The sequence below is a fragment of the Euphorbia lathyris genome, chromosome 10 (assembly GCF_963576675.1).
Source record: "Euphorbia lathyris chromosome 10, ddEupLath1.1, whole genome shotgun sequence".
In the NCBI taxonomy this organism is placed as follows: domain Eukaryota; kingdom Viridiplantae; phylum Streptophyta; class Magnoliopsida; order Malpighiales; family Euphorbiaceae; genus Euphorbia; species Euphorbia lathyris.
This window is the reverse complement of record NC_088919.1, coordinates 28,793,768-28,811,296: the sequence shown is the minus strand read 5'-3', so window position 1 is coordinate 28,811,296 and position 17,529 is coordinate 28,793,768. Positions and strand designations below refer to the sequence as shown.

The 17,529-nt window shown below is 36.3% G+C and overlaps 2 protein-coding genes across 3 annotated transcripts; one reads left to right on the top strand and one right to left on the bottom strand.

Annotated features, from left to right (window-relative positions):
* The first annotated feature begins 31 nt into the window (after positions 1-31).
* On the top strand, positions 32-2,467 carry LOC136208738 (pentatricopeptide repeat-containing protein At5g06540-like). Its single transcript, XM_065999881.1, has one exon. It carries the CDS (start codon positions 429-431, stop codon positions 2,271-2,273), a length of 1,845 nt encoding a protein of 614 aa, XP_065855953.1. The 5' UTR covers positions 32-428; the 3' UTR covers positions 2,274-2,467.
* Positions 2,468-4,481: 2,014 nt separating this feature from the next.
* On the bottom strand, positions 4,482-13,541 carry LOC136209918 (uncharacterized). Of its 2 annotated transcripts, none has more exons than XM_066001552.1 (15): positions 13,280-13,541; positions 12,514-12,674; positions 12,232-12,305; positions 12,005-12,137; positions 11,801-11,883; positions 11,559-11,712; positions 11,279-11,478; positions 7,949-8,154; positions 7,764-7,853; positions 7,258-7,379; positions 6,218-6,319; positions 5,695-5,804; positions 5,476-5,563; positions 5,041-5,225; positions 4,482-4,942 (listed from the first exon to the last, which is right to left on the bottom strand). In XM_066001552.1, the coding sequence occupies exons 2-15, from the start codon at positions 12,634-12,636 to the stop codon at positions 4,726-4,728; spliced, it is 1,887 nt and encodes a 628-aa protein (XP_065857624.1). In that variant the 5' UTR covers positions 12,637-12,674; positions 13,280-13,541; the 3' UTR covers positions 4,482-4,725. The 2 variants fall into 2 exon arrangements, with proteins under 2 accessions (XP_065857624.1, XP_065857623.1); XM_066001551.1 differs by having other exon boundaries at positions 12,005-12,143; positions 13,280-13,540.
* Between the last annotated feature and the right edge of the window lie 3,988 nt (positions 13,542-17,529).

Sequence of the window (17,529 nt, the reverse complement as noted above, 5' to 3'; positions counted from 1 at the left end):
CATCGTGAGTGTGGCTTGCCTTATGCAGGCATCTAGAATATTGTTTCCGATCACCAGATTGGTATTAGTTTTAGGCATATAGGATATTGGTGATCGGTATTAGTTCTAGGCATATAGGATATTATTGTTTCCGACCACCGGATTGGTATTAGTTTTAGCAGAGTTTTCAGCTTCTTAGTTTTTTTTTCCTTTTCTTCTAGGCTTTAGCTTTCCTTTGTAAACCAAAAAAAAAAAAAAATATATATATATATATATAGAGCTAAAAGGGTTAAGATTTGTTAAAATAAGATGAAATGAATAAAGATTGAATCTTTAGATGTTCCTAAATTGTTAAAATTCACGACAATATCGATTCGAAGTGAGACGTCTCTTCTTTACAATACCAAGTCACCAATTCTTCTCTAACATTTCGAATCGAGTCTCACAAGATGAGCAGCTTGGTTTCACAAACTCTAAAGCTAAAAAGTCCCAAACTTTTGCTTCTACAGAATTGCTCCTCCTTTTCTCACCTTAAAATCATCCATGCCCATATGATAAGAACCCATACAATCTTCGATGTATTTGTAGCTAGTCGTTTAATTACCTTGAGCATTGACAATAACTTGCTAGATTACGCTTTACAGGTTTTTCACCAAATTCTAAACCCCAATCTCTTCCTTTTCAATGCATTTATCAGGGGTTATTCTGGAAGCAGAAACCCAGATCAATCTTTTCATTTTTACATACAATCACAACGGCTAGGTATATTTCCTGATAATCTTACTTACCCATTTGTAGTCAAGGCGTGTGCTCAATTACAATCTTTGCATATGGGAATTCAAGCTCATGCCCAAGTAATTAAGCATGGATTTGATGATGATGTCTATGTGCAAAGCTCACTTGTTCATATGTATGCTACTGTTGGGGATATAGACGCTGCTAGTTTTATCTTTAAATCAATGTCAAGTTTGGATGTTGTTTCCTGGACTTCAATGGTAGCTGGCTATAATAAATCAGGGGATGTTGATGCTGCGCGCAAGCTGTTCGATAAAATGCCTGAGAAGAACTTGGTCACATGGAGTATAATGATCAGCGGTTATGCGAGGAATAATTTGTTCAAAAAGGCGATACAATTGTATCATGTTCTTCGATCGGAGGGTATTCGAGCAAATGAGACAGTGATGGTTGGTGTGATATCTTCATGTGCTCATTTAGGTGCCATTGAAGAGGGAGAAAAAGCACATGATTATATTGGGAGGAATAAGATTACTGTTAATTTGATACTTGGTACAGCTTTAATAGATATGTATGCAAGATGTGGAAGTATCGATAAAGCTCTTCGGATTTTTGAGGTGCTTCCGGAGAGAGATGCACTAAGCTGGACAGCTCTTATTGCTGGATTTGCAATGCATGGTCACGTAGAGCAAGCGCTGAAATACTTCTCGGAAATGATGAACTCAGGGGTAACCCCAAGAGACATAACATTTACTGCTGTTTTATCTGCGTGTAGTCACCGTGGATTGGTGGAAAGAGGGATGGAGATATTCGAAAGCATGAAACGAGATTACGGAATTGAGCCTAGGTTGGAACATTATGGGTGCATCGTTGATCTGCTTGGCCGTGCAGGGAAGTTAGCAGAAGCAGAGAAGTTTGTCCTTGAAATGCCGGTGAAGCCTAACGCACCAATCTGGGGAGCATTACTCGGAGCTTGTCGAACATACAAAAATGCAGAAATAGCAGAAAGAGTGGGGAAGATTTTAATAGAGTTACTGCCAGAACACAGTGGCTACTACGTGCTGCTTTCGAATGTTTATGCACTCACGAACAAGTGGGAAAACGTCGAAAGCATGAGGCATATGATGAAGCAAAGAGGAGTAAAGAAGCATCCTGGATATACGCTGATTGAGATAGATGGGAAAGTTCATAGCTTTACCATAGGAGACAAAACTCACCCGGAAATTGAGAAGATCGAACGGATGTGGGAAGAGATTCTTAGGAAGATAAAACCGGCCGGATATACAGTAAGTACTGCTGATGCATTGTTTGATATAGACCAAGAGGAAAAAGAAAATGCCATGCATAGACACAGTGAAAAACTTGCTATAGCATATGGGATTATGAAGACGAAAGCTCATTCGAGTATTCGAATAGTGAAGAACTTGAGAGTATGTGAGGATTGCCATACAGCAACTAAACTGATTTCGAAGGTTTATGAACGAGAGTTGATTGTGAGAGACAGGAATAGGTTCCATCATTTTAAAGGAGGAATATGTTCTTGTGCAGATTACTGGTGAGAGGTGAAGTAATTTCAATTTATCCATAAAAAGATAGATACACTCGTATAAAGCATTTTGACTCAGCTCTCAATCTTGATTTAGTAAGATTTAGCTCTTAAACTTAGCTTTTTGTTCAAATGTAGTTCTTGTGGTCACACTGGATTGTGAGTGAAATGTAATTTTTTTTTATGTTTATAAAAAAAGGTAGCTTTAGTGTATGTATATCTTGTTTTTCCTTGATGGTTTTGCTCAATAAGGGATACATTTTTTAAAGGGATAAATTGTAAAAATACCTCTAACGTTTACAACCAATAACAATTTTACCCCTGATGTCTAAAATTGTGCAATTATACACCTAACGTCGGCAACAAAGGGTAATTTTAGCCCTAACATTGGAAAAAGATATCTGAATATACATGTCGGTTCTAAAAAAAGATTTCATATTTTTTATGACTTAATAATAGAATTAGAGATTAATATTTATAGATTCGGCTAAATATATGAATATTTTTTGTCCAATTCGTACAAAAGACAATATATTTTTTTAATTTTTTCAAAAAAAAATTCACGTTTAATCATATGTTTATTATCTAAGTGATAAAATGACGCACATGTAAAGTATAGATGATAAGATTTATGACCGAGAAGACAGTTTGATGAATTATTTTTCAAATTGACCCAACTGCTTTTGCCTGCCAATGTTAGGGGTAAAATTGCACCATTTTAGATGTTAGGGGTAAAAATACTTCTGGCTATAAATGTTAGGGGCATTTTTACACCTTATCCTTTTTAAAATTTCAAAGTCAAATTTCATCAAATCAAAGTGTAGATAGTGGTCAAAAACTAAAATTTGGCCAAACAAAAAGTTTTAATCTATTTTGATGTAAAATTAAAGATTTAATTAGTCAAAACCTATTATCATAGTGTTTGTAAACTATTCGAGAATGTGGATTGAGCTTAAAAGGCTAATTTGAATAAAACTGATGAAATAGAACTTTTAAAATGAAGATTGAATTAGTTAACTTAATCAATTAAATTTTATTAAATATCTAAATATAAAAATAATCATCTAACCGTTAACAAATTAATTTTTTTTTTTGACAGCGTGAGAATATATTAAGCTTGAGAATATATTTTTTTCTCCATGAAGACCATTTGACCCCTTAAACTATAGATCTAAAATCAATTGTATCCTCAAACTATTAAAGGCTCCAATCAAGCCCTTAAACTATTCAAAATTAAAAAAAAAAATCGCTCCCTCCCACCAATTATGATCTAACGGCATTCAAAATATAGGCTAGATGGATGATTGCTACAGTTTGACTCTCTTCTTCTATACCAAAAACCAATAATTCAAAAACTCAGTTCAGCTCTCAATCTAGTAATCATAATATGTTCTAATTTGAGTCTAAACCTCAAATCCAAAGCCTTGAGGATTTCAGATTTGAAGCAAAATTGCAAATTGTTTCTCAATCAAAACCTCAATTACAAATTGTGTATAATTAAAGGTGCAAACTGCGGAGCGAGGAAATTAACAAATGTCCAGAGCTCATCCTTTTCCATGGAGGGAAACAGTTCTTTGTTTCTCTTCTATTTTCTATTATCAGCAAACAAACAAATATACTCGGCTGATAGAAAATTCCACAAAAAAAAAAAAAATGAAAAAAATATTATAATTAATAAATAGGTAGGCAGAAATTCAATAGGCCTCATCTGATCTCTCTTCTACGATATTTCAGAATTAAAGGCATCCTACAAGTATTTTCTCCCTCTTTTTTTGCTTCTTCCATGAATATATCATCTGCTTCACTGCCCTAGGATTACATTGGGAAAGTTCATGGTTAAGCTTATTTTAACAATGTGGCTTGATTGATGATTTTAATAATGTGAAGATTTTATATCCATAGTTTGAGGTTCAAATGTGCTTTATGTTTTTTTTTTTTTTTTGCAAAACAATTTTAGATCAGTGTTCATTCGATATTCATCTACATAAGCACTTGTAGCTGAAAAAGAACTAATTCTGCTAAACATAACTACTTTCTGTTTCTCGAACTTGAACCGAATCCTTTAGAATAAGAATGTATATGGGGCAAGGATTTTCGTTTATTTTACCACAAACATGTCCCCACCCATAATTAGTTACTACTAAGAATCATTAAATTTTCATTAGTGGATAAGAAATTAGCAGCTTCACCCTAATTAATTACTAATATTAATTTCCAAGTCAGCTTTTCAAATTCCTCAAAAATCATCAGCCAATAACTGGTATTGATAAAACCGACCAACGTAATTAGCAATATGCTGTGAAATATTTCAATTCCAGCTCTGCTAAAAAACCATTGAAAGAAAAAACATTGCAGTTTATCTCAATATTGCATCCCTTACAGACCGTGAAAGCAAAATGTTAAGAGGGCGCGCGGCAGAGTAAGAACCACTGTAGTAGTATCTCAATTCCTTACCTCTTCACACGTCATAGAGGTGACAAACAAGCTGTATAAGAGCTGTTGCAGTACTTTAAGCCTTTTAAGAAGCCTGAATCCAAGCAAGGAGTAATTGTAGCTTCTGGAAAGCCTAAAGAGCTACTAAAATCTTGCAAGTCTTTGCTACACAAACCTTTCGAGTCAATTTTCTCGGTAAACGTTTTCAGGGCAACATTCAACCCAATTGAGGTACGCTCTGTAATAAAGCTGGAAAACAAGTGATTGAATCAATTTTTCCAATTATGCCACAAATTTCAGAATCCTAGATCATGGAAGCTGATTAATGATGAAACAACTTCACATACCTTGCCTCAAAACTCTTCCCTTCAGATCTTAAAAGTGCACATACACGGGAAATAATCCATGTTGGGATATATGCATCAGTTATTTCAATGCTAGAGCGTAGACTAAAAGCTTCACCATTGTTATGTTCAGAATCTCCTGGGTGTGCAGCAGCATTATCAACTCTCTTTGTCTCCACACATCTTATCTGTGAAATAGGATGAGCAAACCCAGTTTTGGCATCAAGAAGCATGAAAAACAAGCAACACTGTTTCATTCGGAATTAACACTCCCAAACATGAGACCACAATATTGAAATTTTGGTTTATAAAAAAAAAACAATAGAAACTTAATGTCAGTTTGATTTGCAGTTTTACCTTTGAAAACAACAAAACCGAATTAATGACCTATTGAATGGATAACCGTAAATTAAGCATCTGTAAGACTGTAACACTCACCTCAGGAGCAGAAAGAGCAGCATTCTGAAAAGGAACAGGTGAATACAACAAAGGAACATCTACACCAGACAGAAAGGTCAACGAAGATCTGAAAGCAACCACAAGAGAGTTTGATTGTAAGATTATGTGTAGTAAGTGCATGACTTGTTTCAAAACCATAGGAGTAAGTTATAACCACAAACAAAGCAACTTGTAGGTCAAAATGAACTCTTGATATACCTGTAGTTTAGCAAAAAATCATATAATGCATGTACATTTTTATTTCCACAGAAGGCCAGCAGTGATTGTGTGCTACTGTCAACATCAGATAAGGATGTTGGACGCCGAGTCTGCATTATTTTGAATGGAAGCATAAACAATTATTAAGGACTAAAATGAACTTTAAATGCTAATTTATCTTGATAAAGGCAGCTCATATAGAAACCTACATTGACTGATATAATGACAAAAGTGGAACTTCAGTATGAATGATCACCATTATCTCAGCAAATGGTGGAATCAAACATATGGTTTTTAAGCTATGCTAACAATTTTCTTTGCAGCCAAAAATTTGTTATATCATATATTGTTATCAAAGTCCATTTACAGCATCTATTCAACTAGGACCATCAATTGATGAACTCCAGGAAAAAAAATCAATGGTTAAGATCCAAGCCAAAGCATACCAGAAGTCCACAAGTCCACCCAACTAATTCAAGCTTAACCAATCAACAAGATTCAAACATGAAAAGTAATGACAAACCTGGCCCAAATTCTGCTTCTCAATCTCTGAGAGCTCAACCAGATCTTCAGTGGTTGCTTGCTCTACTTGAGAATGGCAAAGGGGCATAGAGAAGCAAACACCCTAAGGCATGACCAATGCAAAATGTTAAATCAATGAGTTCGCAGAAGCAGATAGAAAATTCGAAAGAAGCAGAAACATGTAAGCCAGCAAAATTGTTCTTTAAAACTATTGTATGGCTGCAAGATATTTCCTAATTTAAAGACATGCTTTCCAAAAGAATTACAAAAGAATTCATTCAGGTCCAGATATTTGAGACTTTTAACTCTGACCCCTCTTTTCTAACAATATGCCATACATGAAGTTTCAAGCACTGAAAAATCTCAAGCTTATCCACTACCATCCCTACCCTTGGGAGAAAAAAAAAAACTTAGAAAGTTCCTCTCTGGGGAAGAACTTAAGATGAAGCAAGGAAAATTTAATATATTGGGATTAAAAAAACATTATCAGAATAAAACCATGGGACAGTCACTGTCTTCTCAATCTATTACTCTGAACGTCAGTGCTGTGGATATTACCTTCCACTAACCTAACAAAAGTAATCATCCGAGAATCAGATGTCCTAAAGCATTGATTCTAGACCAAGCATAACTAAAAAACTAATCAAGGAAATAAAAAACATACAGGAAAGGAAACCAGCTCCAAAGAATTGGACCATATTTTGGCTTATTTGCAGAAAGCAACTAGCTTTTAAACCTCTGCTTCATCATTTACAGGACAGACTATATATTTCAAAGCTTTGGTGAAGGAGCAAATTAGTTCTATTTTCGGTTAACATATACACTTTTACTTCAGTATGATTATCAATGTTCTATGCATAGTAGCAATATTTAACAAAAAGTTACTGGTCTCTTCACTAAAGACCATTAAAGTTGAAGAACTCGCTTCATCTTTAACCAAAAAAGAAAAAAAGAAAAAGCTTTCACCAATAAATGCTAATAAGGGAATATTAGTTGCACACCTACGCTGTAAACACGGCCTTAAACAAATAGGGAACTTACATGCTCTTTCAACATTGACCTCAGACCTCTTGTTGACTGCGAGATGTAAGCATTGCACGACTGCTTAGTTACTCCCGAGACACTACTACAGATGAACATCACTATAAAATGTGAAGTACACACTACAAGGTGAAAAAAGCAAGTTAGCACTTAGCATGTTGTTCATAAAATGAAGAAAAAAAAAATGTTGATTTGCTGAAGAGACAGACAGGTTTAACAGATAAAAGCTCTTGCATGATTACATGTTTCAATTATTTTCTCGCATAAGAGATAATTAATAACCGAGTAAAAAATCCGACCATATAGCAGGTGTAAAGATCATGAAAGTCAGGACGAGGACTGGAAGATACAATAGCAAGTACATTGTATATAACTAAAGGAATAAGCATATTTTTATATACTCTTACTTGTTTATTGCCTGGGAATTCTGGTTCATGTCAGCAAAGCCAGAATATAGTACATGACAACAATGCATAAAAGATTATACTAGAATGACAGTAAATTACCATAAAAGATACTGCACATGTTCTTCCGAAGCATGTAATAAAGACTCCGAAATGAATCATCCCATCCCTGTTGGCGCTTTCTTAAGAAATCTATTTCAACCAAGTAATAGAAAAAACTTCAGAAAATCATTGAGGAAGTAAAAGATATTTGCTCACTCTTTTTTTCGTGTACTAATCCTACAAACCTCCATCTGCTGTTTGTGAGCTCAACACTGATATGACAGAAGGTGGCAGTGTAGACTGAGGATAAACCCAAGAATGCAATGAATTAGAATGAAGAACTTGGAAAGTCAATGTTTGCCCAGAGCTACTGCAATCCTTGGGACAACCCGATGGGGCTGTTGAATGTGGCACGCCAATGTAGGTACTGCTCATAATTGACCTATGAATCCTGCAAATTTCAAGAAAAAACGTAAATGTTGTCTTCATGTGTATCAATCACAACATATCGGAAGGAAACATGTGATATTTAGAGCAAATGATGCATAATGCAAGAAACATTCAGAACAAAAACAAAACCTGCAATGCAACACAGCACAACAGACATCTTAATCAATTACATAATGTCAAGGAAACAATTGAACCAAAAGCTTAAGCTGCTAGTTAAAACCTATGAAATACTGACTCTTCTGGAGGGTCGGAGTGGCGGTGTCGTACTCACCGGACACCAGGACTCACCGGGGACACCGCCGGACACGCACCCAACACAGCAAAAACATGTCCCGCCATGTGCAGTTTTTTAAAAAAGAAAAAAACCAAGAGGTTATCCCTCTCGAGTAAGGAGCCAAGCAGAATTTACCCTCTATATGCTTAAAAATGACACATTTACACTTATAAATATTCTTAAAGTTAGTCTCCAAACAAAATAGTCTTTCTTAAACAAATATGGTTATGCGGGGAAATAATTGGATTGAAAATTAACACATTTACCCTCTATATGCAGGGAAATAATTGGACTCTAATTTGTGTACTTTTATTACTTTTAAATATTATTTATGTTGTGGTGAAGCTCTTAGCCTAGTGGTTGAGAGCTTACCTATGACTAGGGAGGTCATGGGTTCGAATCATATCGGGGTCTGGTGGAGATTTTTCTTTCTTCTTTAATGTAAGTGCATTGTGCGCAAATTAAAAAAAAAATAATAAAAATAATATATTATTTATGTTTTTTATATATTTTTAGATATAGTATAACTATAATTAATTATATAGAAATTTGTCGTGTCTTGTTGCACCCGTGTCTCATAGTTTTTAAAAATGCCGTTTGCTGCATCCGCACCCATGTCCACACTTGAGTTGGTGCTTCGTAGGTTAAAACCAATAATAGCTTTTATTATTATCTCTAACACACCCCGCACATGAATGCCCCCTGAAGTTGAAGCGTGTACAACACAGATCCATCTTAACATATGTTGAAATTTAATCAACAAATGGGGTTGCCAAGATTCGAACCCTCGACCACTTGGTCTAAGGGTCTATGATACCAGGTCATCGACAATTAACCAAAAGCTATGAAGCACGGACACTTCCCCGGGGTCGCCGTGGCCGAGTCAGACTCGCCGGACTCGGGGACACGACGGTGACACGACCGGAAAGTGGGACATGGCGGTGGACACGGGGGGACTCGGATCTGGACTCGGCTGGGGTATAAAAAAGTTAAAGATTAGGGTTTTTTTTAAAAAAATTATTAAATTTAAGGATCAATCATACAATTACCAAAAAACCTAAATTATAATCTCTTAGGTCTTCTCTCCTTCCTTGCGCAAATCGCGATTCCATCTCCTTCCTGCGCAAATCAACATCACTATTTCGTTTTTGTTTGGAGAATAATCAGAAACAATTTCTTCTCTCCTGGGTTCTTCCTTCTCATGCGTTGCGATTCTTCTCCTAGGATTCTGATTTCCTTTTTCTTTTGGGATAAACAGAAACCATTCCTTCTCTTGGGTGGGATACTCGAATTCCATATTATGGATGTTTTTTTATGGATTAGAGAATGATTTATTTGTGATTTATCAAGTTTTTTATATATTTTTATATCTAATATATATATATATAATTAATTATATAAAATTTGCCGTGTCCCCGCCGCACCAGTGTCTCATATTTTCTAAAAATGCCGTTTGCCGTGTCCGCACCCGTGTCCACATCCGTGTCCGTGCTTCATAGACCAAAAGCATAAACTAATAGTTAAGGCACAATAATAGCTTGTATTATTATATGTGACACATAACAACGTGGGAATCTTCAGTGCAACTCAGAACCATTGGCATGGTCATAGTTGTTAAAGGCACAAGGCGCACTAGGGCGCTAAGGGGTCCTGGAGCCTAGGCTCAAGGCACAACGCACGAGGTGCAGAAAATAAAAATAAAATATATACTCTTTTACTAATTAAAGCATACAACAACAACAAAGCCTTAGTCCCGAAATGATTCGGGGTCGGCTAACATGAACCATATATTTTGGTTCATGTCATAAGATGTGGCTAAGTTTTACGCTGGCCGCCACAAACCTACCGCAACCCTCCTCCTTTGTCCGGGCTTGGGACCGGCTGTAAATGCCACCAAGTGACCCTCACAGGCAGAATTTTACTAATTAAAGCATAAACCAAAAAAACACACTTATGACCACACAAACAAAACCACGTAAAAACATAATACTAAATCATAAATGTCAAAATCGCCAAGTTAAGTTCATACTTCATAGAGACATTAACATATACTTAGTCTTAACCTAAGTACCTAAGTAGTGCTACTAAACTAATAACTATGCATTGTCACTTGATATTCTTCTGTGTGTTCTTCCGTGTGTCTGTCGCAATTTCTGTTTAAGTGGAGTGGAGGTGACTCTTCTTTACGTGACAAGTCTTAATCTCTCTCTAGTCTTTCTATATTTAGTTATGCCTCTTGATATTCTTATTTGGATCAAGAGTTAAGATTAAACTTATTTGAATTAGATGAGATTAGTCAAATATTTGTTTTACACAAAACAGAAAAAAAACCTAGTGAAAACACAGAGGCACGCCTTTATTCAGGCTCCGAGGCCCAGGCAAAGCGCACAAGGCGAGAGCCTTTTAAACAAGGCCTCGCTTTCTGCAATCAAGGCTCACTACCTTGAGCCTTGAGTGAGGCGTGCCTTTAACAACTATGACATGGTCAATTTTCTTGTACTGAACTGTTATCTCAGTATAACTGAGCAAGACTTTCTAGATCTGAAGTGGTAGTGTACACTTCTCAAAGCCAGCAGACTGGCATAAAGCATCAGATATTTATCAGATGGATAAAGCATCAGATATTTATCAGATGGATGATTATACAGAAGCCAAGTACATCAGCAGCAAAAGTGAATGATTAATAATTTTATTCAAGAGAGAAAGTACGCCAACTGGGTGGCTAACAATATCATAAGGCAATAGATCCCATTAACAATGAAATTTAACTACTTTATAAATCTAATCTTGTCTCAAAGTGCATATAACTTATTTAAAAAAAAGGCTAGCTTAGATATAAGAGCATACTCACCAATTCACTGTGCAAGAGGATGCCACCAGCATTCTTGTTTTCAAAGTAAAATCTAGAGGAGCCTTTTGGCCTGGCAGAACACATTCACAGAGGAATGTAGCTGAACGAAGTGTATGATCACCACATTCACTGGAAGTTTCTGCAGCTAAACCAGAATTTGCAGGGATTTCATGGGCAACTAGTCCTTTTAATGCTTTATCCTATGAAAATAGGTGATTTTTTTATTTCATATATTCATGTAAATAAATAATTAGCAACAAGAACTTCTATTAGAGTTTACCATATCAACAACAGCCAAGCCAGATGATCTTTCAACATTTGATGAAAGTTCACTAACACTTCGAAATATACTCTCGCTACATCTTTCTATAGTTTGATGAGCTTCAGCTTTACTCTTTTCAGAAACTTCAGACAAAGCAGCAGAGTACTCTGAACTGCAAGGAAACAGTAGAATAAAACCAGTGAGACAAAAGATACACAAAGAGTATGCTACGATAAGATACATAGTTCCAGAACCCATACCACGAGATTCGTCTCTTTGTAACTAAATTTGAAAGCACAGAGATATTCTTCTTGCTGTTATTGTGCTCAGCTAATATGTTTTCCTGTTTGTATTCAGAAGTGAATTGAACAAACAAATAAGGTAGTTTTATCTGAGATAAACTTTATAACAGATAGATAATTAGTATCTCAAAAAAGAATTCCTCAACTCGTGAATACAACAACCTTTGTTTTGTCTTTCAAAGAAAGAACCCTCAGCCTGGATTTTTTGGCGGGATATAATTCATCCATACGGGTTTCGATATATCTTGGATTCCTTGGTAAATCTGGTTTCTTAGGTCCATTATCACTGGTGTTGCTGTGACTTTCGAAGGAATACATCCAAAAAAAAAAAAAAAGTTAAAATAAGCCACTAAAGAAAGGGATTAAAGAGCATTCAGAAGGTAACTTACTTAATCAAACCACATAAAGGAGCAGGAGATTCATCTATAATCTCTACAACATTTGTCCTCTTCAGTTGCTCTCCCTGCATGACAACATGCACAATGTAACAGCATGTCTAAAAATTGCCAAGTCAACCATATAAAGCTTTGTCTTGGGTCAAGCTAACAATTCAATTTTGTGTCAACTGATATGATAAAAATTATCTGACTATCTAAGAAGCAATCACAGGAGCAAGGAAAATAAAAGGTAATGAGACATAATACAAAGGAGATCATGATTTCAGAACTTACTCTAAGTTCTGATGGGGTCTTCCTTTTGACCATTGTACCAACAACATTTCGAGCAGCCAAACCAATTTGAAGAGAAGAGGAAGTTAATGAACCAGGTGCAGGGTGTGTAGCAACCTTTGCCATAATGATATACCCGTCTAGTTTGCTAATTAACTCATCGCCTACAATTGGTTCAAGCACTTTATAGTGTGTCACAGTACAATCTATAGACATTGCTAATATATATCCAATAGAACTCATGGTTGTAAAAACTAAATGCGTTCTAGATATGAGATACAGAGAAACCCAAATAACACGATTTGGGGTTGCAAAAACTGAAATACTGTTAGCAGAAGTGACCAATATTTTTAGGTTTAATTTACCTTTGTTATAATCACAGATAGCAAATATCTCTCATTCCAGTGATAAGGAAAGCTATCATGAATTTTATATTTTTCACCATGGAAAAGCAAACCAACAATCACTAAATTATCAATTGATACTCAAAAGATTCCAGCATTTCATTTACAATCATTTCATTTCAAATAAAATAGCGCCAAAATATTTGAGGAACCGTACTCACATTAAAAGCTCCTATACTAGAAAAAGCAACAATAAATTAAAAGCATCCACTACATATACCAGATAGTCCATTGTTCTTACCATCAGATACAGCATGAATGGCAAGAATAGCATATAAATACAGATTCAGTCACGAAACTTCAAATCAACTCTTAATCCTACATGTTTCCAAAAGAAATCATAATAAAAAAGAAGTATCTATTACCTTTTTCCAAGGAAACAGCAGTGAAATGCCCAAGACAGAACACGTCGATTCATCAATAACGAAGGGTCTGAAAGCCTAGGGTTTCCTCTCGATTCGCCCGATATTAGAAGAATTTACGGCGAATCAATCAATAGCAAGCAAACGAGAAGGACAGAGGAGAAGGGAGAGAGAGAAGGAATGAGAGAGGAAGAAAGTGAGTGGAGAAATTGCGGTAAAGTGAGTGAATTCAAGTTTTGTTTAAACAATTTCGTACTTTCATTTCCCTCCTGCCATTGACGACGTTAATATCTGGCGCTAACGGTCACAGCTTTGAATGAATGTCGTTTAGTCAAGCGCTACGCATTTAACTACACCTACTATCCTTTTGCCCTCATTCATTTAGGCAAATTATTTGAAGCACCCGGTTTTCCATGTCAAATGAAAAACCTTACATATATATTTTGACATATGTAAAATGGACCCAAACATATTATAAGAGGTCCCACTATTTTAATTATTAGGTGGAGACACAATACACGTGTCCAAATATGAATTGAGGGTCATTCGAGTTAGGAGTGGGCAAAAAACCCGAACAAACTGGTAACCGAACCAAAAACCGATAATCCAAACCGATAAAAGTGTTTAACCGAACCGGTGGTTTTCTTAATAGTTTAAAAAATAGATTGGTATCGGTTTTGGTTTCGGTTTCGGGTTAGAGTATTTAAAAACTGTGGTTAACAGTTAACCGAACCGTTTAATAAATATATAAAAAAAGGGCGGCCCGGTGCACTACGCGTCCCCGCTGAGCGAGGATCCGGGGAGGGGTCCCACCATAAGGGTGTACTGGGGGCAAGCCTTCCTCTGCCAATTTATTTGGCAAGAGGCCGCTCCTAAGACTCGAACCCGTGACCTCTTGGTCACATGACAACAACGTTTAATAAATATATATTTGAAAAAAATTAATATATTACATAACATATATTATAAATATTAATATACTTGGAAGTCTAAAAAGATGATATAGTTGGAAATCTAAAGAAGTTGTGGTAGGGTAATAAATGATAAATAAAATTGTAAAAAAATGTTTTATCAGTAGAAGTAGAAAATTTTTGTAAAATGAAATGATGCATGCAACTGTGACACCATGACCATTTCAATATTTAATATTGAGTGTCACTGCCCGCTTATTAATTCCAAAGTATATAACTAAAAATTGAAATGGACCAACCACGAGGTTGTGGTGGAGTGGTAAAGGCTCCTCCTCCCTTAACCAAAGGTCCAGAATTCGATCCTCACCTTTGGGAATTGAAATGGACCACTTTCACTTTCGGATTATTAATCAACTTATGTTCGAATGTTTGTTTGATAGATTTTTTTTATAGATTGTTTTTCAGTTTGGTATTTATGTTTGAATTCTAAACTTTTATATGAATTCATTTCATTCAGATATTTGAAATTATATGTATTTTAATATTGTTTAAAAATTTAGATTTGGGTAAAAACTATAGTTAACCGTTGATTTTTGGGTAATCTGTGAGAATTTGTTAAAAACCGTTAACCGAAATTAATGGTTAATCGATGTATGGACCGATTTCGGTTTGGATGGTTAAAAACTCGTTGATAACGGTTCAGTTAATTTTTTTGTCCAATGGACCGGTTAACCGAACCGTGCCCACCCATACTTCGAGTGACATGGAAGACCCGATACTTAATATAAGAACTCCATTTATTGACATATTCTTTTCTTTTTTGCAAAATAATGAATAAACTTTGTGGCGTGATTTATGAAAATGTTTCTTTGGTTTATAAACATGAATTTAAAGTTTTCTCTATTTGGAAAAACATAGGCTTTTTCTTTTTTTTTTTGTTATAAAAAATTGTACCAGAAGAGCTTAGGCTATTCAAGATATATAAAGTGGATTACTATATCCAGCCCCAAATTCATACACTCAGCTCCGAAAAAAAGACGATATTACCTCTTATCATATATTTCAAAAACCCTAAACCCTTTCAAACTCTCTCAAACTCTCTCACATCTCAATTCTTTTCTAAATCCTTAATTATACGTGTAATGGCGAGCAGTCCGTCATCACCGGGATGAGATGAGAACGACCAATCCACTGAAGTCGAGGTATATTTCCGTTTAAAAATTTCTGAATATGTTTAATTTTTTTTTAATAACATGGTTGTCGGGGTTCAGGGTGTGTGAACATTGCGCCCCACCTTGAATGGGTCCTCAGTGTAGCAGGCAATATAGAGCATCTCCGTAGGTGGAGGCAATATAATGAAATGCCCAGCGGATCCCTCCTGCCATGGCGCACCCTATCTTCTGGATAGTATACCCAAGTTAGTGGGCATTCAACTACAAATCTTTGGATGCTCAATCGGGAGACCTTCCTCATAGCAGCGCTCCATCCAGCCTCACTCCCCCAAGGGGGATACATGCACCTGTCAAACACAAGAAAAGGGGTAAGCCTTCCAACTAGTGAATTTACTTTAAACTAACAAGTTTCTTTCTTTATGTACCTGATCCCAAGTCAGAGCTGTTAGATAGTTCCTTATACTATCTATAGAAAAGTCTGAAGTCCAGGTCCAGTTAGACTTGAGATATCCCCCTAAAAGTGAAGGACTAGTAGCATGCCTGCTCAAAATAGGCGATGGTACCAACCCATGTTCATAAGCCCAAATCTGCAAAGAACTGTGTCAACTCACATAAAAAAAAGAATAGGTTAGAATCAATAATTGAATGTCTAAGCATCTTACCTGAACAAGGACACCCATTCCCTTGAGCTCCCTCAAGCCGTCATGGACGTAGAGGTCCAGCCCGTGAAAGAGATGGGCTAAAGCGGGTCTACCCCAGTCAAGCGATGCCACTACATCCAAATCAGCCAAAATGGGCAGAATAGACAGGACCACACCTGAGCTACCCATGCTAAAAAGGGTAGTAAACAACAATGTCAAGACAAAGCACCTATCATATCTCTCAAGTCAACGGCACTCAGAGGCGCCTCGCACTTCTACCAAAATGTGATGACAGTCATCGCCTGAATGTGAGTGCTCCTAGGTCAATAATCGATCAACCTCTCAATCTCCACATCCCTAAGCTTGGGATGGAACAACATGTAGTCAAAGGCCACACTCATGCCTGAAAATCTCAACCCGGTAATGGCGTGGAAGTCCAGCGGGGTAATGGTTATCTCACTGATAGGTAGATAGAATGTGTGGGTAGAATCTATCCACTGGTCAATCAGCACGGTCAGAATCTTTGGTGAAGTATCAGTCTTGGAGTGATGGAACATCTCCAAGAATGGGACAAAACTAGTCGCCTCTACCCGCTCCTTCACAACTGGAGGCATCGATCTCCACCAATTGGCACACAGTTATGTTGCCGACAGGTCTGCATAACTAAGTCTGCAAAAAAAGGCAAACGCCTTAGCAAAATACTATACAAATATATTCTAAACTAAACTCTAGTTTTTACACTTCATGAACCCGACTTTGCACATGAAACATGTTTTTAACCAAAAATAAGAGTCTACCTAAAGTTAGTAACCGATTGGGCACTAGGACCCCGATCATAGACTGGTGACAAGGGATCGGCTACTTGTGTGTTAAATCTGGATTTCTAGCAAGTGCATTAGGTCGTGTGTAGTTGGATAAAACCAAGTGTCATTTCCATAGGGATTGAGTCTTAAGTCTAATGAATAGTTACCTTAACAGCTAGAATTTAATATGTTGAGGTTGTTTAAGTGACTATAACATGAACAAGTAAATGACAGAATATGTAAACGGTGAATATCAAATTTGAACAAGCACAGGCCTAGCACTACACCAAACAGGTAATTGTTCGCACAATTGTTCCACACAATGAAGAATATCTAAGTTTCCTGGTTCGAGTATCTCTTTCATTTCTCACTAAGATCCGGTGTCCCATTTCCAAAGATTCTAAGAACGGAGCTTAACCAAATGTCCTTGCATTAAGGATGTTCCAGCGTTAGGCAACAGAGAGCATTCACAAGTGAAACCCCGATATATGGTCATTTTCATGTCCGTCCACAACAATATATCAAATGATTGGTTCCATAACTCCGGAGCACTGTCGTGTCATCCATTGTTACTATCACATAAATTTGATCCGTTGTTACTATCACATAGATTTGATCTTAATCTAAGCATTTAAGCATACCATTGATAACCATTCATAGATAAAAAAAATACTTTATTGATGAAACAGTAATACTTACAATCACCATTTATGGCTGGCTAGACCT